General features: G+C 55.3%; 1 protein-coding gene across 1 annotated transcript in view; it reads right to left on the reverse strand.

Moving 5' to 3' along the window:
- ELL (elongation factor for RNA polymerase II) overlaps nucleotides 1–26,990 on the reverse strand; it is a 73,256-nt gene that overhangs the window by 14,814 nt on the left and 31,452 nt on the right. Inside the window, exons 2-5 of the mRNA XM_032867699.1 lie at nucleotides 11,746–11,793; nucleotides 5,269–5,390; nucleotides 4,662–4,825; nucleotides 2,306–2,580 (exon numbers count right to left, since the gene is read on the reverse strand). Coding sequence (XP_032723590.1) covers nucleotides 2,306–2,580; nucleotides 4,662–4,825; nucleotides 5,269–5,390; nucleotides 11,746–11,793 — 609 coding nt within the window. The remainder of the gene's footprint in view (nucleotides 1–2,305; nucleotides 2,581–4,661; nucleotides 4,826–5,268; nucleotides 5,391–11,745; nucleotides 11,794–26,990) is intronic.

Raw genomic sequence — 26,990 nt, forward strand, 5'->3', positions numbered from 1 at the left:
AGCTCTTGAAGCAGTTTGCTAAAATGCTCCCCAGAAGAGCCACCCACCCGTCCACACTCCCTCCCACAGAGGATGAGCCTCCGGGCTTCTCTGAGGCCCCGCCAGCACCAGAGACAGATGTTTTCACAGACGGAAGAGAGAAGGTGCCTTTGAAGAGTGTGATTTCATCTGTGCTGCTCATCAGAATCCCTGATCCCTCGCGGGGGGCCTGTGGGGGAGGCTGGAAATGACCAGCCCACGGCATCCTCCGAGACCTTCCACTTCCTCAAGCTGCTGGGGTCCTGCTACTGCACCCAGCCCCCAGGGAGGACATGCTGGGTAGTAAATAGAGAAGCACAAAGCAGACGGGGCCATTCAGAAGAAAACAGAGTAGACAAGGGGGGATGTTCTGCCCCCAGACACCAGATAAGCTGCCCCACAGAAGGCTGCTGAATCCGAATCAACCAGAGAAGCCGGAGACCAGCACGGGGCCTCTCTGATCCCTAGCAAGGGCTGGGAGCAACGGCAGCATCTCAGAGGTTAGAAAAGCAGGCACCCCGGGCAGAATGACATCAGTACCAAAAGATCCCCAGCTCTTCAAAAACCGAGCCTGGCCTGCTGGCTGCACTCGAGGGTTGCTCAGAGGGTAAATCTCAGATATTAACTGTGTGCTTGGTCAGCCAAGTTCCACATTCTGCATTTGAGGGGCTCATGTGCTTCTTCTTTATTCTGGGCACAAACAGGGCGAGAGAGGAAGATGGGAGCAAGGGCCACTTCCAAGAATGCCACAGTAGGGGCTGACGGCAGCCTGACCGGCCAGCAGTGTGGGCTGTAGCACACCCAGGGACAATGCTGGCTCACGTCTAAAGACCTGGCATTTTGCCAGCCCTGCCTCATTCTCTCCGAGTTCCAGCCCAGGGGAAGGGCCTCCACTGTGCCTCCTTTGAGTTCTCAAGGATAAGGCTGACACCTGTGACTTTCCAAGGAAACCAATCCCCTCAGAAGATCATTCCTGATTCTGGAGCTTTCTGGATGCTTTGATAAGGCCCCTCTGCCAAAGAAAAGTTCTGAGCCGTGAAGCTACACGTCTATCTTCTAAACAGGCCTTGGGCCAACTCGTATGCTCAGAGGGAGAACTGCGCAGCTTGGTCCTCACCTGCGCTACCTCCGGGCGGGGGAGAGTGGCTCAACAGGCCAAATCCAGGGGCACCTGGGTGGCTCAGTTGGTCAGGCAGCTGACTCCTGATTTCATCATGATCTCAGGGTCGTGAGATCGAGCCCCGTGTTGGGCTCCGTGCTGGACATGGAGCCTGCTTAGAATTCTCTCTCCCTCTGCCCACCGCCCTCCTGCCTTCACACATGCATCCTTAAAACAAAAGAGGCCATATCCAGAGTTTCCTGGCAAGTGGCGCCCCTGAGGCCAGAGTCCCAGTGACATGAGGGGCAGCGAGCCCCATAGCTCATCTTCAGACACAACTACTCATTATCATAGCATGTGAGTTTTGCGCTGTCTGTGCGCCCAGAGCATCTGAGGCAGGATGTAAGGGGGGCAAGTGAGCTGGAGGACAGAACCCCTCGAGGTTCAACCATGCCTCCTCCACAGGACAGGACTGTCCACTGCCAGCCAAGTGAATCTCTCGGCAGGGTCCCGAGGCAGCTGCATGGTCCAGCTGACGTGGCAAGGCCAGAACAAGCTATTCATCTTCCCGGGGGTCCTCCAGCTCCCTCCACAGGCTCTGGGAGACAGGGAAGGGCGTAGGGGAAGCGGCCAGGCCTACAGCTCTTGCTCCGAGGCCTGAGCTCTTCCATAATAGCAGGCTCCATGTGCTGACATCACATTCCCCCCAGCTCAGCCTCTCACCCCGCACGAGGTGCTGCAGTCAAGCTGTGGCTGCACACAGCAGCCCGAGGGTGCACTAGTGAAGCCCCTTGCCTAGGGCTGCGGCTGGCGAGTGGCAGGGAAGCTGCCTGACTGAGGAGGCTGAGCTCTGCGGTTACCCAGGCTTCTCTGGATTCTACAATCACCGGGCAACTGATGTCCAGGATTCTGTGTGCTGTGCCTGCTGCCTGTGTGTTTGCAGACGGTGCAGACTAGGGTGCTGACCTCAAACCTCAGGGCCACTGGAGAGCAAGCACCACGACCAGGGACATGTCCATGACAGCCCTAAGCACGTCCTAACCGAGAAGGCCGAGGCTCTGAGGCAGGCTGAGACTCCTGGAAGAGACCCCAGGAAGGGCCCTTCCCAAGCCGCCCTGTGTCCAGACCCGGTGCAGGAGCCACTCAAGGCTGACTGGACCCTCAACCTGGCCCCGGGCAAGCACGAACCTGCTGGAGGAGGCCATCCAGCGCATCCTTGTCCGCCTGGGCCAGGCCGTCCTTCTGCAGCCGCAGCAACAGCTCGGCCTTCCGGTAGGGCCTCAGCGCCAGGAGGTGCAGCACCCGGTCGCGGAAAGGCCTCTGAGACACCCCACTGCCCCCGCTAATGCCACCAACATTGCTCTTCTTGATGGCACTGGCCAGGTTGATGGGGGTCGCCCGCTTCCGGGAAGGGACAGCGTCCGTGGCCCCCGGGGCTGGTTTCCGAAACTGAACCTTCTTGCCTGCAACAAGAGCCAAGGCATTAGGGATGTGAGGGGGTGAAGGGGTGTCCCTCAGTGTCCCTCTGCCTGGGGCGGATGCCAAGTTCGGAACGAGTGCAAGGATGCCCACCGATGGCCGCCAGCCCCAGGGGAAGGCAGTCTGAGCCGGGCCCTGCCTGGGCGGCTCAGTGGAGACCCAGGACAGCTAAGAGCACCATCTGCTGACCGCACATAGCTCAGCAGGGGTTTGCAGGGCCCCCGGCATTAGAAGCTGGAGCTACAGGAGACAGAATGGACTTCATCACCGGCAGCCCAACCACTACAGGGAGAGGGGGCCGATAGTAAAAAGAGTGGGGTTCCTGAATGGTCAGAGGCAGGTGCCCCCAGAGCCTACACATCACAGCACTGTGCTGGCCCTACAGGATCCCCCATTCACTTTTATGAAAAAGGAGGACTGAACAAAGGCATCGGGCCGCTAGGGTAGCTTCTTTGGAGATGCCAGGGCTAAGAGCAGCTCCCTGGCTGCAGCCCCATCAAGCACTTCTTGGGCAGACATGGCTGTGCTCAGAGTCCCAGGGGCAGCAGCCAGATCCCCCCACCCTTCCAGAGCAAACAGACTCCAGCTCTGCTCTGGATGGAGGGGCCTCCGCTTGGAAACTGTGAACTCCACTCTGGACAGCAGCACCGCCCCTGAGGAACATGCACGGCCAAGGGCAGGCAGTGCATGCCTCATGAACTTGGGCCAGAAGGCTCTCCGTGAGGACTTCTTTTTGTTGTTTTTGTTCTCATCCCTTAAATCTCATTTGTCAAATTAACACAGGAAGAAGTGCTATCAGAATCCTCAGGGTCAGGCTTAGGGTCAGCGAGAGGCCTGACACAGTGGGACATGCATGTCTGTCTTCAGAGGCCAGGGGACAAGTGCTTCCGCCAGAACTGAAACCACTGCAAAACTCTTGCTTAACCTAAGTGACCAAAGAAGTCGCATTTCTGTCCCAGTTTTAGGCTAAAGGACCAGAAATTTATGAAGATGTGTAGGCACGTTCACGTTTGCCCATCGAGGTGACAGCAGGCAGGGGAAGCATGCTGGGACTCTGGCTGCAGCTCTGGGGATGTGGGGGGTGGGCTCCGTCCCCAGCAGTGGCTCACATCCCAGAGCACAGGCTCCCTCAGCACGCACAGCCACGTCTGCCCGGATGCAGCATTCACTGGCAGCACGGACTCCTGCAAGGACGTCTGTGGTTTTGTCCAGAGTCAATCCCACCACCAAGCCAGTGAAATCACGTGCTCCTCTGGGGAGGGGAGGGTCTTTGAAATCCTCCTACCTTTTCTTAAAAAAGAAAAGCCCTCAAAGCCATTTGCTATAAGCCACTTCGTGTCTCCCTCAGGCCTAACACCCTTCCTCCTGGCCTTGAATCCTGATGACTTGTGAATTTGTCTGGGCCTAGGTGCTGGGAAGCCTAACGCAGCCACAGAGCTTCCTAAGTAAACACACTCTCCACATAGGGGGTGTCTCAACTTCACCAAAACTGCTTCCAAACAGATGATGCACTGCCAGGGCCTTCTCATCCAGCAGGGGTCAAAACATCTCCTTCCCAGGTGTGACCCGACAGCCCCTCACTGGCCCCAACCCAGCAGCAGGCCTCTTGCCACAGGGTACGTCTCACCATGTGCACCTTGCCACTGGCTGTGTCAGTCTTGGGGAAGAGTTGGGCAGGCAGGTGAGGGCAGGGGTGGCCACTAGAGGAGAACAAACCGCAGCCCTCGAGGAGCACTATCTCTCTGACAGGTAGAGATCCCTGAGGCCAGAGCCTAGGAGAGGGGCCCATGGATTTGGAATTCCTAGAGTTCTTGGGGCTCTTATCCAAACTGGGCAATGAACAGATGTCACAGCCCCCAGCTGACTCATCCAGTGTAATGGGACCTTCCTTTTTGACCCAACAACAACCTGGCTCACCCTGCTTGGGGTCACACCCATCAACCCATACCTCCAGCTCCTGGCCAGGACAGGCCCTGAGTCTCTCCTGCTCGCCCCCGCCCCCCCGCCACAGGTGCCCAGCAGGCACGAACCCCCGACAGGTGGGAGTCCCGGGCCTCATCCTCACCCAGGTAGCGGCCTCCAGCCTTGATGACAATGGCCCCACGGCTCCGTGTCTCCTCTTCGGCCTGTGCCATGCTCTGCCGTGCTTTCTGGTAGGAGTCGTCGGTGGCACACACTGTGATTTTGTCCTGGATGCTGCCCAGGCAGTCCAGGTGAACATCCCCGTGGCTGTAAGATAAGGGGCCAGGAGCCAAGGTGAACTCCTGGGATGACAAGGACAGACGGTCTAGGAGCCCGTGGCGCCCCCCACCCCATGACCCCCAGTTGGTAAATGGGGTCAGGGCTAACTGGAGCAGCATGTTTCCACATGGCACATCTCGATCTGGAAGAAACAAGGGAACCCAGGCCCCTGGGCAGAGGCAGCAGCAGGCCAGAACTTGTACCCACGCCCCGGACACGGTGAAATAAGCAGCAAGGCTCATGCAGAGAAAGGAAGGAGGCACCGGGCCAGCCTGGCTGGCTCAGCGTGTAGAGCCATGCGACTCTTGATCTCGTGGTCCTGAGTTTAAGGCCCATGTTGTGTATAGAGATTATTTAAATAAATAAACTTATGTAAAAAAAGAAGAAGAAGAAGAAAAAGAAGGGGGCACTGGGCCCCGGTGGGACCTCACCTGGAGACATATTGCTGGATGCAGTCGAAGCTGCCCTGGGGGCTGTCACGGCCAATGTTGGAGAGGTAGAAGGAGAACGTCCGTGCCTCTGTGGGGCAGTCAGGCTGGGGGATGGAGATGTGCTGTGCAGAGAATGGGAGACATCACTGGGAGGTTCACAACACAGGGTAATGGGGGTGGGGAACCATGGAATGGCCCATCCACTGGACCCCAGACCATCCCACAACTTGACACAATGAGAATGTGCTAGCACTTTCTAAGCAGCAATGGCATCTCGGTCTGAGGAGCGCAGAGTGCTTAATATACACCAAGAGACAGGGATTCCCAGCTTGATCTAGGCCATGACCCAGCTTCCTGCCCAGCATATGGGGCAGGTCTGGCCTGGGATGTGCGTGAAGATGAAATGAGACAAGATGGGCATCAGGAGCCATCAGGGCACACGGAGCAGCCAAGATGCCCCAATCCTTGCTCCCCTGTGCGATGCAGCCTCCACCTGAGTGTCCGTCACTGCCCGGCAGGCCCTGAGGGGCTCATGGATGGGCAGCACTCACCCCAACAAATCAGGAACATGGTTAGATGTGACACAGGATGAATGTCTTGGTTAATGTAAACCTCACTTTGGGCAGTGCCTCTGCAGAAAGGATGGCCAGTCTGGCTAGCAGACAAACAAACAGCAATGATTCCACCCAAGGTGCAGGGCTCAGCACAGGTGGGACAGCCTTGTGCCCAGAGGCCACTGAAGGATTCCAGACCAACCCTCCCTCGGTGAGGTCCTAGGGGCTACGGAGGGACTTGTAGGAAGACCCCATGTTCTGGTTGCTGACCCGTATTCAGGGTACAGGATGGGCCTCTAGAGCCCTGTCACCAGTGGTCACCCCTCATAAAGTAATCCCTGGGTTTTGGGTGCTAGAGCTCATCACAGCTGGCAAACGCACAAGGGGGCACGAGTGGTAAATGGAGGTTAAGGGGATAGGCAGGCTGCATTCCGGTCTCACCCCCAGGCTGCCAAACCACCTCGGTATGTCCAAGCCCTGTTTCCTCTCCAACGAGGTGAGCACGCAAACACCCTTCATCAGCCCCGGACTGAACAAGGCGCAGCTGAATTCCACCCCTGCTCCGCTGTCACAGGTAAATCAGGGCAGTTCAGCCTGTCTGACACTAAGGACACAGTGGCTCAGGCCATAAGAAGGGATGCTGCTCCTGGCCCAGCTCCACGGCCTCCCTGCCTCTCCCCTCAGGGTGGTGCATGGACCCATAGGGAACTTGCATATGCACCTGGCCTACAGTTGGTCCCCAAATACTGAGTGACCTGCGCCGCATACAGTCAGTCCCTGCCCCAAGGAGAGGTCCGGATATGCACAGTGAGAGCCAGCCTGGCTCACAGTGGCTCCCAGACCCGGCAGTGGGGCCCTGTCCTGCCCGCACGTGGGATCTCCTTTCCAACACATGGGGCTACCCTGCGCTTCCACTCATCCCTTCTTGGATGTGACTCCTGTTTTCCTTTATAGAAGTAGCAGGAAACACGCTGCCCAGAGGCCAAGGTTCAGGCTGCTAAGGGTCACTGCAGGAGATGCACCCAGACAGAGCCAGACGCACACCAACACAGTGGCCCAAAATGCCATAAGACGCTCACGTGCCACCAAGTCAGCAAATCAAAAGCAGCTTCCAGTGGAGCCGGACACCTGCTGCCATGGCGGGGCAGGGGGGCGCTTTCTTCACCTCACTCTTGAACCTCTCCCTTATCCCATCCTGGCTCTGGTGGAGACATGGCCTCCCCAGGTGGCATTTTCCACCTCAGTCTGCTCAGGACAGTGACTGGGCTGCACCCCTAAGAGGAGGGAAGGAGGTCAGGTCTGACTCCCAAAGTGACCGTGCTTCTCTCTGGGTAGGGCCTGTGGGGGACTCTTCACTCTGACTCTCTTACCCCACCTAAACCTTTACCATGCAGGTGGGTATGCCCACTTTCAAAATTCATTCTAGAAGCGGGGGTCCCAGCACAGAGCCCAGAAGTGGGTTTGTGTAGCTACTGGAGCCATAGGACAATAAGGAACCCAGGGCATGAAACTGATGGACGAGAACGTGATGCTGCCCGTGACAGGGGAGGACGCACATTGAGGTCTCTGGTATCCTTCGGGACAAAGCGGGGAGCACCCAAGTCGGGGAGGGAGGGAAGTAGAAGGGAGGTTTGCCAGGGGCCTGGTGTGGCCCGTTCTGTCAGTCCCAGCTCCTTCCCAGCACTACCACGGCCTGTGGAATCCCCTGGTGAACAGGCTGCTTTGCCAGCTCCCAAGTGACAATGGTTACTGGTTACCAGTCACTGGGAACCAGGCAGGGAAATTAGCCAGCGGGGCATGAACAGCCCAGGAATGCATGGCTTTCTCTGGGTCAGCAAAGAGCTTGGCACATGTTCCAGGATGTGGCCCGAAACTCAGCCCTGCTTGGCTGGACCATGTGCCTTCCAGACCGAGTCTCAGCTGCCCCCACGGAGGGCACCATGTGGCCCTCAGTTGGCCTGAGCACACAGGTTTGGGTGTGTCTGATGACAGCCTGGACTCTGGGTTAGGTCACTATTAACCTAATCCAGCATCTGTGCACACAGACCTGGAGCAGCAAACGGGTCTATCCTTCCTTTGTGGCCCTGAGTGCTTCTGAGGTCTACAAGGGGGCACGGGTTCCTGCCTTTGAAATCTGTCCCAAGCAGGGCCTGCCTCTGCGGTCCCCCACCACCCCCGCCCCGCCACCGGCCCCGGTCTGCAGGGCCTCGTCTGTGGTGCAGGTGGGGGCTGTGAAAAGACACAGCAAGTCTTGGGGGCAAAAACTGGTGGGGGAAAGCACCTGATATTCCATCTGGGCAAGAACAAGGGCAACAGGCATGTACAGGAACCCAAACATCAATGGACCAGGAGCTTCTCTCTCTCTGGCCAGAGGAGTTTGTAGACATCACTTGTTTTCCTACTTACTGTCACTTCCCAAGGAAGCTTCAGAATAAAACGTATTCTGGGTAAAGAGAACTACCACTGCCGAACTGGACTTCCAAGAGCAAAGCGCCCTCTTCCGCCCAGGGGTACTCCCTCAGCCCCAGCCCCAGGATGCACTGCAAGCACCTGCCTGCATTCCAAAAGCCGCCCTCAAGCGCTCACTGATCCAGGAGGCTCAGGAGAGGGAGCACACAGCCCCTGCACTCTGTTCAACCCTGGCACATGGTTGGCCCCCAACTCGGAAACCCCCCATTTTATAAATTTTTTTAAAAAATTTATTTAACAGACAGAGATCACAAGTAGGCAGAGAGGCAGGCAGAGAGAGAGGAGGAAGCAGGCTCCCTGCTGAGCAGAGAGCCTGAGGCGGGGCTCAATCTCAGCACCCCAGGACTATGACCTGAGCCGAAGGCAGAAGCTTCAACCCACTGAGCCACCCAGGCGCCCCAAAAACTCCCCATTTTAGAAAGTTTTTAGACCGTTTCCAAATTGCCCCTGTTACAAACGACGCAGCAGCAGGCACCTAGTGCTCAATCTTGTGTATGTTCTTACCTACAGAGACGGCTCCTGGCCACTCACACAAAAACTGGTCAAACACCTCGTACCAGAGCTGTCAAACCTCATTCTAAAAAGTGCAGCTGAGGCTCCTGGCGCAGTGCAGGGAAATGCCAAGACCCTTCACAGCCCTGGATGCCGACCCTACTTCTCTTTTTTCATCAACTGAAGAGTTTCAGGGTGGGGCTGGCCAGGTGGGGGTTTCTCTTCCCCTCAGGAGCTGACTTTTCATAGCTGTCAGAGGTTAACGACTTAGAAGTGACCACCAGAGACCACAGGGGCCCATGTCAGCCAGCATAGTGTCTAAGACAAGGCCAAGGATGCAAGCACAAACACGTACTCAGCAAATGAAACAAGGATGAACATCTTGCCGGGGCACATGACACCCTCGAGGCCCAACATGCTACAGGTGGGCCAGGCTCTCTGGACGCCGTGGCAAATGCCATTAGTCACTCCAAGGAAGCGGCCAACACCAGGGCCCAGCTGCACACCTCCCTGGGCAGGTTGGGCTCATGGTGCTTACGAGCATAGGCAGGGAAGTGGCCAGGCCAAGCGGCACCCCCAACCCGGGCGGCCTCCAATGCTACAGCCTGATGCTGGTGTGTGCACGGAGGGGGACACACATAAGAGGCTGAGCCCATCTCCTGGGCAAGGAGGCTGAGGCATGGTGAAAAGAATTGGCCAAGCTTCCTGAGCTCAGGAGCCCACAAATGGGGTCTCAATCTTCAGTCTGTCAGCTTCATGGGGCTCTGGGAAAGAGGGTCCCCGTCACCCTACAAGGAGCCAAACATGGAATCAGCCCATGTACCATGAAAAATGAATGAGCCTGCCCAGCCCCACCCCACTGACCACTGTCCAGCCTACCTTACTGGTTCATCTCCAACCCCAGCTATCCACAAGAGGCTGAGCGACCAGAAGTGGGAGGTGAGAGCCCGGATGCCCTGCGTCTTCCCGCAGCAAGGTGACTATGTGGATATGGCCTGCTATGTGCCTAGCCACCACTCCAGGCCCGTCACAACTGGCAGCGAGGAGGGGACGCATCCCATCAATGCTCAGGAGGAGAAGGACAAGGTTAAGAAAACAGATGGCAGACCTAGTGCCTGACACCTCACGGCAAGCAGGGAAAGAAGAGCATTCCTCCTCGCCATTTGGCATCCTCCAGCCCTCACACAGGCTTGCACAGGGAAAAACCTCCTAGCGGAGAATTGTAGTCTGGCCTCCCTGGAGCTGTAGCACGGGACCTCTGTACCCTCAGAACCCTCTAGAAACTCTGTAACACATGAGAAAAATCCAAAAAGAAGAAAAAGCAGGTAAATCATGATTCTAAATCTGAGGTGGAGGGCCTCCAAGTTAAATGGATGTGGTTCTCAGGCTTTGCACAGAAATTTCGGTAACACAAGGCAGGGCCCAAGAGGACCTCGTGGTGCTTCTGTGCCTTTTGTGAGTGGTCGTGTGGTGTCTTGCTGACCAGAAAATGCTGCTCACTAGATAAGCCACAGAACTCAGTGGCCCTTTCCATGGATCCACTTGCTCTTCTTTCCCGGATTGCTGAGAGCACAGCAGGATCACTGGCCACCAGGGGGCGCCATGAAGGCTAGCCTGGCAGCAAGCCCAGGGAGTCCTGCCCCCAACACTGACCTCTGCCCTTGGGGAAATGTCCCAGGCAAGACAAAAGGAAAGCTGCCACAAGACTCCCAAAGGGGCCCAACGAAGGTGTGGATGTCCCAGAGGAGGCACTGCGGCGGGAGCAGGGAGTCTGGGGCCTTTCAGGGAGTCTTGCTGACCTTGACAGTTCTTGGCATAATGGTCAGTTCAGTTCACATATGCACCTGGCCAGGCCACAGCCCCAAGTGACACCTTGAACACTAATCTGGATGGAGGTATTCTGTAGATGTGGTGACATCCACGACCAGCTGATTTTAAGAAAATGACCCTCAATGGTCTGAGTGGGCCTCATCCAATCAGCTGAAGAGCTTAAGAGGGAAACTGAGGTTTCCCTGGGGACAAAGAAGCTCTCCTGTGTACCACAGTGTCCATTCCTGCCTGCCCCATAGATGGACTTGAGCCTCACCAGCCCCACAACTGTGGGAGCCAATGCCTTACAATGTATCTTGAGGTATCTTTGCATCTGCACACAGACACACGGATCTTCTACAGGCCCTTCTACAGGCCCTGTCTCTCTAGAGCATGCTGGCAGGGGGTGAAACCCACAGACCTCCTCCATAAGGAGGCAGCCGGCCAGCTGTCAGGTGGAAACTGACTCAGACACTTGCAGCAACACTTCAGATTTAAAAAAAAAAAAAAGAATTGCAATAAAGACCAGAAAAAAACCTGAAATGTTCCAAGGCATGTTTGGTGGGTGAAGGATACGGGGGTGGGGGATGTCCAAGCCTTGGGGGGCAAGGATTGTGGACAACTCATCCTTCCTTTTATTCTCCAATTTTTCTGTAAGATGGTCATTTAGAATGAAATAAATGCGTTTCAGAAAACATGGAGTGCTCAGTTTCTATAACAACCCCCTTCCCCCATCAGTAGCCCAGTACTAAAATCAGACACCCATGGTCCCAGGTGTACCAACAAACCAGGTCCTGGGGAGGCCACAGCTCCAGGCCTGCTTGGCCCCTGGGACACCCCTGTTTTAAATCATCGCAGAGATGAGATCAGAACAGAGACCTGGGGGTCTGGGAGTCAGTTATGCATTGGCTACAGGAAGGAAGGGGAGACAGAGGGACTGCTGGACAGAAAAGCTGCATTCACCCCAGAGAGCCTCTTGGTATGGCCCCGGTGGGACCAACCTGGCAGACCTTAGCTCGGCCCAGCACCTGCCCTGACACACAGAGATGGGACCAAAATGCTGTCCCCAGCCTGCTTCCACATGCAGCAGGCCAGACAGGCCAGAGAGCGCACTGCCACAATTCCGGATGTGCTTAAGACAAAGAACACTCACCCCTTGACTTCCTTGAAATCGGATTGATGGTCTCAGTGAAACAGACTCCTGCAAAAAAGCAAAATGGGAAAATGTCAATAAAGATACCTCGAAATCCAAGACTCACTTCCCAGTTATAGAAAGAGTAGGGCAGGGCGCCTGGGTGGCTCAGTGGGTTAAGCCTCTGCCTTCGGCTCAGGGCAGGATCTCAGGGTTCTGGGATTAAGGCGCACATCAGGCTCTCTGCTCAGCAGGGAGCCTGCTTCCCCCTCCTCTCTCTGCCTGCCTCTGCATACTTGTGATCTCTCTCTCTCTCTCTGTTAAATAAAGAAATAAAAAAATCTTAAAAAAAAAAAAAGAGTAGGTAAGGACAGTGTTTTCAGAAGAGGCAAGAGAAAACACACACGCATCTAAAAATTACAGGAAAGGTCTCTGGAGCAGGATTTTGAAGGCTCAGTAGGAGTTCCTGGACGGCACGGGGGCAGGTAGATGAGAGGTCATAATGGAGACACAGGCGATGGGCAGCCCCTCACTGTTCCCCCCCAGACCAACATCAGCCCAGACCGCCCTGCCCCGGAGACACCCCCGGGAATCGCGATGGATGAGCACCACTGGCCAGAAGGCTCCCAGGACAGGGCCCAAGGCCTGCTCACCCCCACATGACAGCTTCAGAGCAGTTTGTCACTGAGCCTGGGGTGGCGGAATTTCCAAATGTCACAAGAAAAAATATACATAAAAACTCAAAATACTTTAAGCTTCAGCTATTCAGAGATCGGCCTTCTGTTAGAATTTCAGAAAGAACGTGGATCCAGATGGAGGGTCGCACCTAACTCTTTCTCACCCATCTTGGGCCCGAGCACCCACCTTCTGTACAACACATTATCACCCCATGGCATGGCCCTCGTTTGTCATCAGAACCCCTTCCCTCTGCCCCCAAACCCTCCTTGCTTCTGTGCCCAATGTCCTCCGCAGCCTCCTCCAGATGGCTGGGCCTCCCATCTCCACCCAAGTCTGCCCTCGGGTCTGCATCCCAGCCTGACTGGCAGTGAGAGGAGGCACCCCTCAGCTGGTCCCCACACTCCTAGACCCCAGTGTCTGGAGTGACTACTTGTCTGCTCCACACCCAGACTGTCAGGCTCACCACAGACCCTGGGTGAGTGAAGCAGCTCTCTAGAATCACGGGAAGGACCAACCAACGGGCAGGTTGGCCTCTCGACGTGCATGGGTCCGTTAGGGGCTCGGCTGAGGTCTGTGGTCGTATGAGGCAGGCATGGCCCACACAAGCCACACGTGCTCCCCCTCAACCCATACTTTGTTTACCAAGAGCTCACTCTTTTGCCAAATCTCAAGGACTCTTGTCATCTGCAGCAGCTTGTCAGTGAACTTGGGGCAGAATTCCAAATGTCCTGAGAGACCACACCAAGCACCAGCACTTATCTGACACCCTAGAAACCAGCTGACACTTCCTACACAGCCTACACTTCCAAAGCACGTCACCTCTCACTGCCAGGCTGTCAGACGTGGGACATCCTCCAGCCCCTCATCCGGCTCCAGGACTGGAAACCAGCCTTGCTTGGGATTGGGTTAAAGAAAGAGACCAAAAAGAAAACCTGCAGGTGGCCAATGAGCTCACGAGAAGATGCAGGTTTCGCAGGAGATACCATGCACTTATCAGGATGGCTAAACCAATAAGGACAAGACCCAACACACTGGTGGGAGCTCACACAGCAAAGCCACTGTGGAAAATGGTCTGGTAGTTTCTAAAAAAGGTTAAACACGGTTACCATATGACCCCGCATTTCCACTCAAAGGGACACACCCAAGAGAAATTAAAATATAGGTCTACACAAAAACGTAGGTACAGATGTGCACAGCAGAATTACTCGCAGGATCCAAAAGGCAGCCACAACCCAAGCATCCACCAACCGGCGGACTGGGTAACAAGAGAAAACTACCCCGAAGGAAAGGAACAAACTCCGGGTGGACACATGGACAAACCTCAAAGCCACTGCCTAGTAAGTAAGCACGCCTCCACACAGGACACCCTGCACCGCGTGACTCTGCTCACATACGTGTCCAGGAAAGGCAAAACCAAAGAGACAGAAAGCAGATCAGTGAGTGCCTGGGCCATGGGCAGGAGCAGGGAGTGGCTATAGGAGGCAAGGTCTAGGGCGGTGTGTTAACACTCAGACTCTACACCTAAAATGGGTAAGTTCCACCGACCCTCAGCACACCTCCATGGCAGCTGCGACCTGCCCTCAGGCTCACGGAGGGTCTTTCTCTGCAGACTCCTGGGCAATCACCTGAACCCAGAAGATTCCTGAACACCCAGGGGAGATATTCCAGTCTGTTAACCATTTCCAGTGCAGGATATAGAGCAGATGGAAGAAAACAGCAGAAGACACACGAACACCACAGCTAAGGCAAAGCAGTCCTCGGGAACTCTCTACCTACCTTACCTGATCGTCAAGGACAGGAAGGCAGGCTGCTCCTGGCAGAGAGAACAGCAGGCACAAAGCCCAGAGCAGACACACGGGATGCCACACTGGCAGGGGCTTGCTCCTCGGACCCCCAGGTCTGCAGGCCCAGACCCCATGTGAGCCAGCCTGGGGCTAACTCAAGGGCCGTGTGTGTCTGCTATCAACACAGGGCAAGGCCTGTGGGCTCCAGGGGCTTGGGGGACAGGGGCCATGACAACAGTAATGATGCAAGTCTGGATTTAGAGTAATAATGGGGAGGAACCTGAAAGGGCACATCTCCCCAGAAGGAACCCCACCAGGGCAGCCCCAGCAGTGCCTGGGCACCAACAACCAGCACCCCCACCAGCTGGTGTGGTGGGCCACCCTCCCCCTGGACCGCATGCTCCCCGTGGGCCATCTGGTAAAGCATTTAACTGGTTTGGAAGCTGTCAAGCTAGTTATCTAGAAGACTCCTTTCCTGCAGTCACTCATTCCCCAACAGCCGTGACTTTACCCATTGGAGAAGCTGGCAGAGAGGCCCAAAAGCCCAGGCTTTCTCAACAATGCCAAGTACATGTCCCCACGCGGCCTATCGTCACGGAACCAGGCCCCTGGTTCTCATGGTGACTCCTCCCTTCAGCAGGAGAACTAGGCCCTTCTTGTCAACAGCAGAGCCGTTCACATATCCTATCACATACATACCTGGGTGACTCCCCATAGGCCCCGTCCATAGCCCCTAACGAAAAGAGGCACCAGGACCGGACCCAGCTAAGTTCCACCAGCCCTGTGCAGGCAGGGGGATAGAGGCCCTACCTGCTAAGACATTAGAACAAAGGGAGAAGCAGCCCCCAGTGCCCTCACACTCACTGGATGACACGATGTGCTCTAATGGCTCTCAGGCCACGCCACCCAGCAGTGGACAGCTGGTCACAGTCCTAGCCACATTTACAGGCCCAGCAGGACCCACCCTTGGTAATCGGGGTTAATGAGGCTGCCTGACTCAGCTCCTCCACCCCAGGGCAGACTACCTTGACCTTTTGTGCAAACTCTTCCACATGGGGCACCTGTTCGCTACTGTGCCCACCCCCCCCCGCCCCACTTAAGATTTCCAGGAGGAACCATAGGTCCCAGTTGGGGGTCCTCTCCTGGGGCTGCAGGAATCTGATTTGGAGTGTCCTGCACACCGGCATGTGACCACCCCACCTGCCACAAACTCCCAGCTCAGAGGCCCAGCAACAGTTCAATGAAGGGTAACGAAATTAAAATTGTTATGAAAATGCTTAAGAAAAGAGAAATCTCTAAAGAGTTCTAAAATGTACTAAAACCACTTGGGTGTTTCTAACATCCACTCAAATGGCCTTTGGCACACACTGTTTTGTTGTGGGGGGAGGTTTGCTACTTGCAATGGAAATCTGTTTTTAGATCAAAGTAAGGTTTTTATTTTTCTAAACAAAGGTTCTCGGCTATTTACTATAAAGCGAATATATTTAATTTGAATGACTCAAAACACATCAAGCCTATCACCTCCAAGAACCTACTGGAATAAAGTTGGCTGCATAATTCATCAATTCTTAACCTTCCCTCTGAGTCAGGTTCAGGGTGGGGCAGGCAGGCTCAGGAGAACCCCAAATGCTATAGGCCCCTGTGGCAGTCTCTGCCTGCCCAGCTCACTGCCTTAAGAAACCTTCCAGATCAAGGGCTGGGGAGGCTGAAGGCACCGGATGTATGGGCAGAGGCCCACGGAGGAGGGGGCACTGCAGAAGGCTCTCCTGGAGCCTGCACTCGGGGCCCGGAGCTGCTCCCCTTGAAGGCTCGGGGGCAATCCCCCTAGGCAGGGCCCAGGGCCGGAGGATGTGGCCTAGGAGATGTACCATATGTGTTGCTAGTCCAGGGGAGCCCTCGTTGTACCCCACTCAGCAAGGGAGCAAAACTGGCCCTCAAGTAAAGGCTTCACCCAGTTCCCTTTACTAAAAAAAATCTCAGAAACAAGCTTCCGCAGGATCAGCTGATCCACCGCTAACCCAGTAGTCAGCAGCAGAACCAACGCACTTCAAGACAACGAAATCCACCACACGACCCCATGGAATTCACAACACTCAGTATCCGAAACCAAACCTCCAGATGTGCGAAGCCATAGGAAAATGTGACCTCCCTCTAACCCAGGAGAAAATTCAGCGAATGAAAACAGACTCACAAAGGACAGAGACAACGGAACTGAAAGACAAGGGTTTCACTTCAGAGCAACTACTAGCTTTGGAAAACGTTCAAGGACTTTAAAGAAACTTGAACTGGTGAGAAGAGAAATATGAGGTATGAGAGAGCCACATGGAACTTCTAGACCCGAGAAATGAAATATCTGGAAAGAAAAACTCACGAGGTGGGATTGATATTAGACAATGTGGAAGAAAAGGTTATGAACCTGATGACAAACTACCAGAAACTATCCAAGATGAATCATACACAGAAAGAAGTCTACAGGAAAATGAACACAGCCTCAGTGAACCTTGGGATGATGGTACCAAGAGTTCCAACATATGCGTAACTGGAATCCCGTGAGCGTGGTATCCGAGGAAAGAATGGTCCAAATGTGAGGAACACAATAATTCCAGAGATCCAAGGAGCACCAGCAGGAAAACAAAGAACCGTGTCACAGCAACACCATAAGCAAAACCATCTGACCACCGACTGCCATGCTACGAACCAAGGAGCAAAGGTAAGACTCACAAGGCCAAGTGTCAGAAACAAGCCTGGAGGCCAGGGAAGGACATCTGTAAAACACCGAAGGAAGAACAGCAAATGCCAATGCCAGCAGCGTTCCTCATCCAGTGAAGGAGAAGGGGAAACAAAAGTTTGTTCAGGCACACAAAGTTTTAGAGCATCACTGCAATAGAACTGCACTGCAAAGGAAAGTTCCAGAAGTCCTTCAGGAGGGACAGTGACACCAGATGGACGTGTGGATCTGCACACTGTTTTAAGAGCACCAGGGCACGGGGAGTGTGCGTACGAACATGGAAGACTGTCTCGTGGTTACGTTTCTACAGACGATCACGGACTACTGAGGGCGTGAACAGTGACGAAGTACAGGATTTGGAAGTGCAGCCCTGAAAGGGTGGCAACGGGGCACAAGGACTGGGGTGGGCGGGGTGGGGAGATGGACGCAAACTATGCCAGGGTCCTGCCACCATAGGACCTGCGGCACGAGGTTAACTGGAGGGCTGCGTTCCCCCAGTGCCAAGCTAACCCTGACCTCCCTGAACCATGGCTCTGGGGGAGCAGAGCAGCCAGGCTCTGTACATTTGCCTGCTAGACACACTGTCCGTGCACCTCTAGCACGGTGGGACCACTCGGCCCTTTACGCACTCGAGGGGTACTTCCCGAGTTCCTCGGGTCCCAGGCCAGGCCCACAGAGCATGGCAGGCAGGGCGGGACAACTGGACACAGACCACCCCACCACATGGCCACAGGGCACACAAAGGATTAAGTGAGGGGTACGGCGCGCGGCCAGAGAGCAGCCCTGACCAAGGGCGGGCAGAGGCTGGTGTGGAGCAGCAGGACTGCCGAGGGAAGGGGGGACAGCGGCCCCAGGTAAGAAAACATGGTGCAAATGGAAGTCAGTGGCAGTGTGGCAGCTGTAGGCCTTCCCCCGGGCTCATGGACTTGCCCCAAGGGGTGGCACCAACAGTGTCTGTGAAGCAAACAGCCAGAGCCCTTGTCAGAGATGCCTTCTCAGTGGGACCCACGCTCACCCTCTGGACCCGCCGGGCCTGGCCCAGCCCCCAGCAGCTGGGACACCCTGGCAATGCATGGGCGCACCATGCTAACATGGCCGACCACGGCCTTCTAGCTGGCTATTCCCTGCAGGGGATGACAGCTCACGGGACCAGGGCCATACCATTTGTTAGGGGAGCCCTGTCACCCTATTACCTTTCCTCCTCAGCAGGACAGAAGGCAAAAGGCAGTGAACATGGCAAGGCCAGGAGGGTCCAACAGACTAGCCAGGGTGTTGCCCATTTCTCTGTTGCCTTGGCGGCTTTTGTGTTATTGCCCAGACTGTGACAAGCAAGTCACCAGGTAATGTAACTTTCTAGAACAGTCTCTGGCACATGGTACTACCTGTCTGCATGCGTCACGCTCAGGGCCTGTGTGGGCTGTGCTTCAGGCTGGCAAAGTTACACACGATGCCTCTAGTCTCTGCAGACCTTTTTGAGGGGGTCACGTCACTCCCACCCCAGGCTCAGAGGTCACATCCGCCCCAGGGACGGAGCACCCCCAGTGACCGCAGTGACTGCAGCAGGCATGGAGGGCCGCCCTCCACCCCTGCTGGCCCCATCAGGACCCTGTGTAGCAGAGCCCCATCTCCGACTGGGCATGCGTGGGGTTTGAAACCAGGAGCTCAGTGGGACAAGTGGCACTGCTGGTGCTGTGCTTCAGCCAAGAGCCCGGCATGAGTCAGGAGGCCCGGTGGGGGCGGCCAGTGAGGCATCACCCCAGGACAGCCTGCGGTCTTTGGCCCAAGCAGCTCCCACAGGCATCCCAAAGGTGCTGATGCGGGCAGGAAGACAAAGGGAGCAGGTAGAGCAAGGGAACAGACAGCCCCTGCCCAAGACCCCACCACACTAGCACCACGAGAGGGCGAGTGAGAACTTCACCACAGCCAGAATCCCCCTATAGCCCCCCACGGAGAAGAATGCTTCCCGGGTGGAGCCACAGGACAGAGCTTTCAAAATCCGCCTCTGAGTCCAGGAAGCACCCTGGGTAAGGCACAGAGTTACGCTCCGGATTCTCAGGTGCGTGATTGTGCCCCGGGGACACAGGTGACATCCGGAGACATCCTTGGTTGGGGAGCAGGGCACTTCTGGAATCAGGTGCAACAGGGCCCAGGATGCTGTGCCCCCAGCAGCCCCACCCCAGAGAGGCCCAGCCCCCAGCATCAGCAGTGCCAAGCCCAGAGCCCTGACCTAAGGCTGCCATGAGGAAAACAAAGGGGAAAGCAATCGTCAGAGCAGAACATGGGCCATAACATGGGACAGTCCACGGGACAAATGACCTGGTTTCAACAGATGGATGGCACAAAAGGAAGAAGGATGGAGTGCTATAAATTACCAGACTTGACACGCATACCACATGTGGCTCCGCGTGGATCCCGCCACGTGAAGCCCCAGCGGACACAGCCTGCAAGGACGCCAGGGGCGGCGCTCAGGTGCTCGCAGAGCGGGCGGGAAGACCAGTCTGAAAACAGTCCGTGTCTGTTAACATTTAACTTGGTCTTGGAAAAAAACAGTGTGAAACAAAAAGACACCTGGGATTGTTTTACAAAAGCACCAGCAAAACTAAACAAACAGAAGCGGGGAGGGCGCGGGGAGGAGTTGTGACCAGTAGGGCCAGGCTCTCACAGAGGGCAAGGCTGGGTGATGGCAGAGGGCCAAATGTTCTTCTCATCTCTGTCATCTCCACACGTTAGCATTCTCATGTGAAAGGTTTAAAATAAAAAGTGCACATGTACGAGACCTCCCAAGCCACACAGAATGGACATGGGGCAAAGCCAGTGAGAGAGACAAGCACTGAGGCTGCACATCATCTGGGGAAGGGGGACAGAGCCAGCAGAGGTAGGACAAGTGAACACTGGCCTGACCTGGACAGATCCTCACGATGCCCGCCATCGGCCCCACCTGGGAGCAGCACTGAACTCCACCCCTCCCAGCCGCCAAGTGCATGTTGGGCTCGGTGTCCGCTCTGCCTGGAGAGACATGCTCCTGGCAATCTGCAGGGCCTGACCCCCATGGCACAGAGGTGCCTGTGGAAAATGGACTGAGAAGAAGGCGTGTCTGTTCCTCCTTAAAGACTGTCTGTCTTGACAAACCACAAGAGGAGCGCGCCAGGACTTCTCAGGGGCTGCTATCAATCCATCACCCTCTCCTGAGCAGAATGTGGCCAGGGAAGGGGGCAGTTAAGTCCCGAGAAAAGGCCTGGCTGCCGACCTCCTGGCAACTGTTCCCCCCTTTCCAGTAAAGCACAAACAATTGGGAAACTCCTTTCAAGGAATCCTCCCTGCAACTTCCTGGCAGACTCAGAGCAGGATGCCGAGGCTGTGGGGAGTTTAGACAGTGTCTGGGATGGTGAGGGGCCATTTCCGTGAAGTACAGACAGGGAGAACGGCAACACACTGATCACTACATGGAGGGGCACATAAAAGCAAGAAAAGAGGTGTGCCTGGGTGGGCTCAGTCGTTAAGCATCTGCCTTCGGCTTAGGTCAAGATCCTGGAGTCCTGGGATCGAGCTCCCTGCTTGGCGGGAAGCCTGCTTCTCCCTCTCCCACTCCCTCTGCTTGTGTTCCATCTGTCTCTGTCAATAAATAAAATCTTTAAAAAAATAATAATAAAGGCAAGAAAAGAGATTCTAAGTAGCCAAGAGCCAGGTGTAAATCAGGACTACACAATGGCCAGCACAGCACATATTTCTATCTAAATTCATGGAGGTACAGAGTTGTTTGAGGTTAAGAAAAGATTGAGGACTAGGAAAAAAAAAAAGATGCAAATCACCTGAAACTGTGACCCAGACACCCCCACCCCTGCGTGTTCTGTTTGCTCCTCTTGGGTCCTCAAAGAAAGGCAGACTAGAAAGGCCACCTTCTTTCCACTGATTTCCCGTGCCCACCTGTACTCCAACCCTCCGCCACCCCCGGTCCCTGGCGATCACAGATCTGTTTTCTGTCCCTACAGTTGAGCCTCTTCCCGGTTACATAAATGGAATTACACGGTCTTAGTTTCCTGTGGCCACTGTAACGAATCACCACAAACCTGGTAGCTGGAAACAAGAGAAGTGTATCCTCTCCCAGTCCTGGAGGCCAGAAGTCTGAAATCAGCATTCCCCAGCTGAAAGCCAGGTGTGGGCAGGGCCGCACTCTGCCCAGAGGCTCTTGGGGGTGAACCTTCCTCACTTCTTCCAGCCTCCTGGTACCCCTAGGGATCTCTCAGCTTGTGGCCACATCACCCCAACCTCTGCCTATGTGGTCATACCACCTTCTCTTCTTTGTCATATTTCTTCCCTTTTTTTTTTTCTTAAGATTTTATTTATTTATTTGACAGAGAGAGAGCGAGTGAGCACAAGCAGGGGAGCAGCAGGCTCTCCGCTGAGCAGGGAGCCCGATGCAGGGCTCGATCCCAGAACCCTGGGATCGTGACCTGAGCTGAAGGTAGAGGCTTAACCCACTGAGCCACCCAGGCGCCCCTTCCTGCCTCTTTCTTGCAGGGTCACTTGTGATTACATGTGGGGCCCAACCAGATAATCCAGAATGATTTCCCCATCTAAAGATTCTTAAGGCCCATCTACAAAGCCCTTTTTTCCATGTGAGGTCCCATTCACAAGTTCTAGGTGTTGAGTCCTGGACATTTATCAGACCCTTGTCCAGCTGACCACACAAACTGAGCAGAACGCCTTTGAGATTCATCTGTGCTGCTGTCTCCAAAGTCCCTTCCTTTGCACTGTTGTTGAGCACCTGTGGTATACCCGTTTGTTCATCCGTTTGCTGCCTGAAGAACACAAGCCTTGTCTCCTATTCTGGGGATGAATGAATGAAGCTGCCATAAACCTTCACATACGGATTTTGTATGGACATGAGTTTTCTTTTTACCCAAGAGCATAACTGGAAGGTCCTCTTGCAAGTGTCTGTTTAACTTTACAAGAAGCTGCCAAACCACCTCCCAGTGTGGCCTCATCACTCTACATCCCACCAGCAGTGAGGGGGTCCAGCCGCTGTCCAGCTCTGTCCACACCAGCAGTGGGCAGTGCCGGCTGTTTTATTTTAGCCATTCTCAGAGGTGGGAAGTGGGAGCTCACTGGGACTTTAGTTTGCAATTCCTTATTGACCACTAATGTGGAGCGTCTTTCTTGGACTAATCTGCCATTCTTGTACCTTCGTGGTAAAGCTACATAAAGCTGTAGCGCATTTTTACAAACCCATCGGGGCACCTGGGGGCTCAATGGGTTGAGCGTCTGCCTTCAGCTCAAGTCATGCTCCCAGGCTCCCAGGATCGAGCCCCAATCAGGCTCTCTGCTCGGCGGGGAGACTGCTTCTCCCTCTGACCCGCCCACATCTTGTGCTCTTTGTCTCTCACTCCCTCTCTCAAATAAACGAAATCTTTAAAATAAATAATTAAAATAAAAACAAAAAATGGGTCATTTTCTTAGTAATGCATTTTGAGAATTCTGGATACAAGAGCTTCATCATGTTAAGTTTTGTCAAGTCTCTCCCAGTCCACAGCTTATCTTTTCCTTCTTATAACCGAAAACAGTGTCCTTCAAAGAGACGTTCTTAATTCTTTTATAGGCCCTGCTCTTTGGTGTTATAACTACCCCTTTCCTTTCTTCAAATAGTTCTATTTTAAGAAAATCTTCTAAATTGCCATTCTTACCAACTCTCCCTTTCTTTCCCAGAAAAGAAGCTCCTGGGAACTTCTGGGTCCAGCCCCCCTCCCCCCAAGTCCCCACGGAAGCATTTCTTTAAGATTCCCATGTCTGGCGCACTCTGATCAGGACCACGGATGCTCCCTGTAGGCTGACCGCTCAGACACCGTCTGGACTTAGCCTCCTGACCCTAGTGGGTGGGCCGGGTGCTGTCTTCCCACCACACCTGCCCCTCACCGTGAACTACAGCCCTCACTGCTTCAAGACTTATACACTGGTACGGCCAACAAGTTGGGTCAGGGCCACATGGGGCCAAGACCCAAGACCATTCCCCCACTGGGTTCCGTGTCCCCTTGTGTGTCAGCCAACACGATTACCCCTTGGTGCCCAAAGCAGTGACCCTACAGCGGGGACATGAAGTGAATCAGAACACAGGGTACACGGGGACACAGGAAGTGCAGAAGGACCCTTAAAGCAGGGTCTGGCGCATATTCCCCTCAGAAGAGGGTGGGCTGCATCTGAGCCCTGACCAGAGCAGGTGCTCCATGGACTTGCTAGTCACACGGTCGGTGCGGAATCTGCAGCCTAACTGAACATAACAACTTGTGATAACGACCAGCCTTCATCATAAAAACCCCTCTTCAACTACTCAGGTAGCCCATAACCATTGTTACAAGTGAGGAAAATGAGGCACAAGGAGAAGACAAGGCTGCTGGAGGTCACGGGGCAGTGGGTAGGGGCTGGGGTCCCCACTCCGCAAGCAGAGCTTATCTCAGCCTCACAGAAGACCAGCCCTGGGGGCCCGGCCTGCCTCACGCTGTGATCAGCCCACCTGATCTTAATCCAATTTCACAATTTATCCAAATTCCTTATGTAAGCTGCACGACACCACGGTGATGGGATGAGACAAACATTCGCTAAACAAAACTTCACAACGAAGTGCTTCCATGCCACCGGGCCCTGCTCCATCTGCAGAAAACACTGCCCACGGCAAGGTGCTCCCACAGTCGCAGGCCCGCTCCCAGGGGAGTGCGGCTATGGTGAGCTGCCAGCCGGGGCCCACCTCTCTGAGTCGTGTGAGCCGTGCCTGGGCCAGGCCCTCTTTTCAACACTTGTGTCTCATTACTATTTCATCTTTCCCCTCTGTCTTTCCTCAAAGAGAGGAATCAAGCCAATCCCTCCCTCGATGCTTGCTGCACGCCCTCCATGCACACAGCCTGCAGAGCTGAGTACAGCCCACGCAGAGGCCGGGTCCTCAAGTCAGACTTGGCCCCTCTGTCCCCACGGTGGCGAATGGCCAAACCTCAAATCTCGTCTTGTCTGTGTTACCAGTCACCTTCCGGGACAGAGCAAACTCAGGTACAGAAGCCCTAGTCCCCAGCCCGTCGCTCTGCTCCTGGGATCCAAGACTCCTGTCTAGGCAGGAGCCAACCTCAGGAAGATGTGCCCTTGGCCGCTAGTTTCTCTCACAGGGTCCTTGAGCAGCCCAACGAAAACCCATGGGAAACCCGGATCAACGAGCAAGAAAGCACACGGAGCACTCAGCACCACGGCTCTTCTGACACAGCCCCATGAGGAGCCTGAGTGCTGGGTGGGCTGCTTCGGCTTTCCTAACTTGACTGAAACTCATCACACCAGGCACTGAACTCAGTGCCAACCTTCACTCTGCCCAGAGCCCGGTGGGCAGGGGTCGGGGGCATGAAAGCCCCACTCCCCAGACAACGGACAGAGGATCGAGTAATAGTGGAGCAAGCTGGGGGCACCGCCCGGGATTTGGGCTACCGGATGCTCTGCATCTCACAGCAGGCACAGCCTGCACGTGTCCCGTCTCACAGCCCGCCCCCTGCCAAGCGCCACGAACTTGTCCCGGGAGACACGGGCCCAAATCACAAGGAAAAGTGCTGGCTGCAAACCGAGCCTTCTCTTCCCTTCGGGGCACAGCGGTACCCCAGGGCCTCTGGTCAGTGCCTAGTGAAAGGTCATTCTCCGACATCCCTTCACAGACGGAGTAGGGCCTGCAAGTAGGGAGCTGCGGGTCGGGGACCTTCCCCAGCCTCAGCACTCACGTTGGTCCAGCCCTGTCTCCTGGGCACGCGCTGCGATTCCACAGCCTCTCCACCCCTCCAGCCCTAGCGAAGCCTCCAGGTAACACCAGCCTCCAAGCCTGGGTGTCAGCTCCAGGCCGTGCTCAACACCCGACGCCAGCTTTCTCAGCGCACTGCAGTAAATCCCAACTGCTCAGGAACGCAGAGCAGGCAGACCCCGCCACTCACCGGCCAGGGCCCTGGGAATGGGGACTACTTCTGCCAGAAGTCCAGTTCAGAGACTCGACCTTAGAACACAGGGTGAGGTTCACCTGGGAAATCCCTTGTAAGACCTCCAAAGACATCTCTGAGGCTTTAGGGGACCGTCTGGAGAAGCCAATCTCCCCAGGGAGCTGGGTCACCCTCTCTTTTTCTAGAAGCTCTAATATTTTAAGCCAGAACACTCCAAACATTTCAAAGAGGTGTCAAAATTATCTGGGGCTCTGGGCCCACCCATGTGCCAGTTCTGAGTCCCTCAGTCACTGGCAACACACTCTTGCTGACACCAGAGGGCGGGCACTGGGCCCAGGGTTCAACTGGACCTACTCTCTAACGAGAGTGAGCAGATGTGACCAACACACGTGAGGTAGGTGCAGTGAAGCCTCCGAAAGCAGACCTGGCTGCCGTCAGCCCGTGGTGTTCCTTCTCCTGGAGGAGCGCACAGGCACTGTGCCGGGAGCCAGGCTCAGGGTTCAGGGATCAGGCTCAGAGCAGCCAGCTGGCTTAGATACGGGCCCCTCGTTACCAGCAGCCCGTCTCAGGAAAGCTCTCACCCTCACTGGGTCTGACACAAAGCAGGCTGCGTGAAATCCATGCATTTTTACTTTCTTTTTTTTAAAAGATTTTATTTATTCACTTGACAGAGATCACAAGTAGGCAGAGAGGTATGCGGGGGGTGGGTGGGGGGAGCAGGCTCCCGGCTGAGCAGAGAGTCTGATGCGGGACTCGATCCCAGGACGCCGAGATCATGACCTGAGCCAAAGGCAGTGGCTTAACCCACTGAGGGTTAACCCAGGCGCCCCGTGCATTTTTACTTTTAAGAACCAGAACCTTACTTGGCCCAGGCCAGGCTGGGTTAGGTCCCGCAGGGAGGCTCCAGGACCAAACAACACCCTGCATCCTACACCCACAGAGCGCCACCATGTCTCCTCAATGAGGTCCCCTGTGGCTGCCAGGTGCTCAGCTTTCATCACCAGTAGAGCCAAGAACAGATCGATCCCTTCAGATCCTGGCTTGGCCTCCAGGGGGCCTAACTGTTGTCTTTGGGACAACAAGATCCACTGTCACCTGGACAAACAGAACGGACCATCCTGGAATAACCTGGACTTTCAGCCTCTGGAGGCTCAGGAGCTATGGAGCCCAGGGAGACAGCCTATCCACCCATCCACCTGTCATCTCAGGCACGGGCTCCAGACCTATCCCGAGAAGGGCGCTCTGCCTGCTATACCCACCTGGAGCAGAGTGTGGCCCCTCTAAGTGCAGACAGACAGGCTGAAGGGCGTCTGAGGGGTGAGCATCCTCAACCACGCTCCCCCTTAGGGCGCCTGGCAGGTGAACAGCTAAGGGAAGTTTGTCCCACACTGCTGCTTTATGCACGGCAGCCACCACTCCGCTCCTACCACCCAGCTCCCACGACACAAAGGGATCAGTCCCGTTCGCAGGGTAGGTCACACGTAAGCATCCACCAAGGTCCACTGACAGGCTACTCTGCAGAAGGATGGCCATCCCTGCGAGCACACTGCCCAGTGAAAAGTGCCACCAAACTGGGCTCATCCTGCAAAGCACATGGGGCAGTGGTACCCGCCTCCTGTGTGGTGAGGCCAGAGAGCAGCACGGGCTCTGTCAAGTGCCCAGGGCCCCCTGGCCCTCAAGAGCCTGGCCATGGGGACCTCCTGTGTACAAGGCCATACATTTCCAGGGCCAGCTTCAGGCAGATAAGGAAACAGGCTCAGGGAAGCCAGGCAACTGATTCAAGGTCACCTGCTCAGTAAGCAGCCAAGCACGCACTTGGACCCAGGACCTTCCTCAAGGAAGGAGGGAGCAGGGCCGCCTGGTTGGCTCAGTCGGTTACGCGTCTGACTTTGGCTCAGGTGGGACCTCAAGGTCCTGGGAGTGAATCCCCCGTTGGGCTCCCCGTTCTGCAGGGAGTCTGCTTGTCCCTCTCCTTCTGCCCCTCCTCCTACTTGTGCTCACTTTGTCTCTCTCTCAGATAAAGAAACAGAAAATTCTTTTCTTTTTTTAAAGATTTTATTTATTTGAGAGAGATCACAAGTAGGCAGAGAGGCAGGCGGTGGGGGTGGGGGGGAAGCAGGCTCCCTG

Source organism: Lontra canadensis, unplaced genomic scaffold (assembly GCF_010015895.1).
Source record: "Lontra canadensis isolate GAN:19392208 unplaced genomic scaffold, GSC_riverotter_1.0 scaffold35, whole genome shotgun sequence".
Taxonomy (NCBI): Eukaryota; Metazoa; Chordata; class Mammalia; order Carnivora; family Mustelidae; genus Lontra; species Lontra canadensis.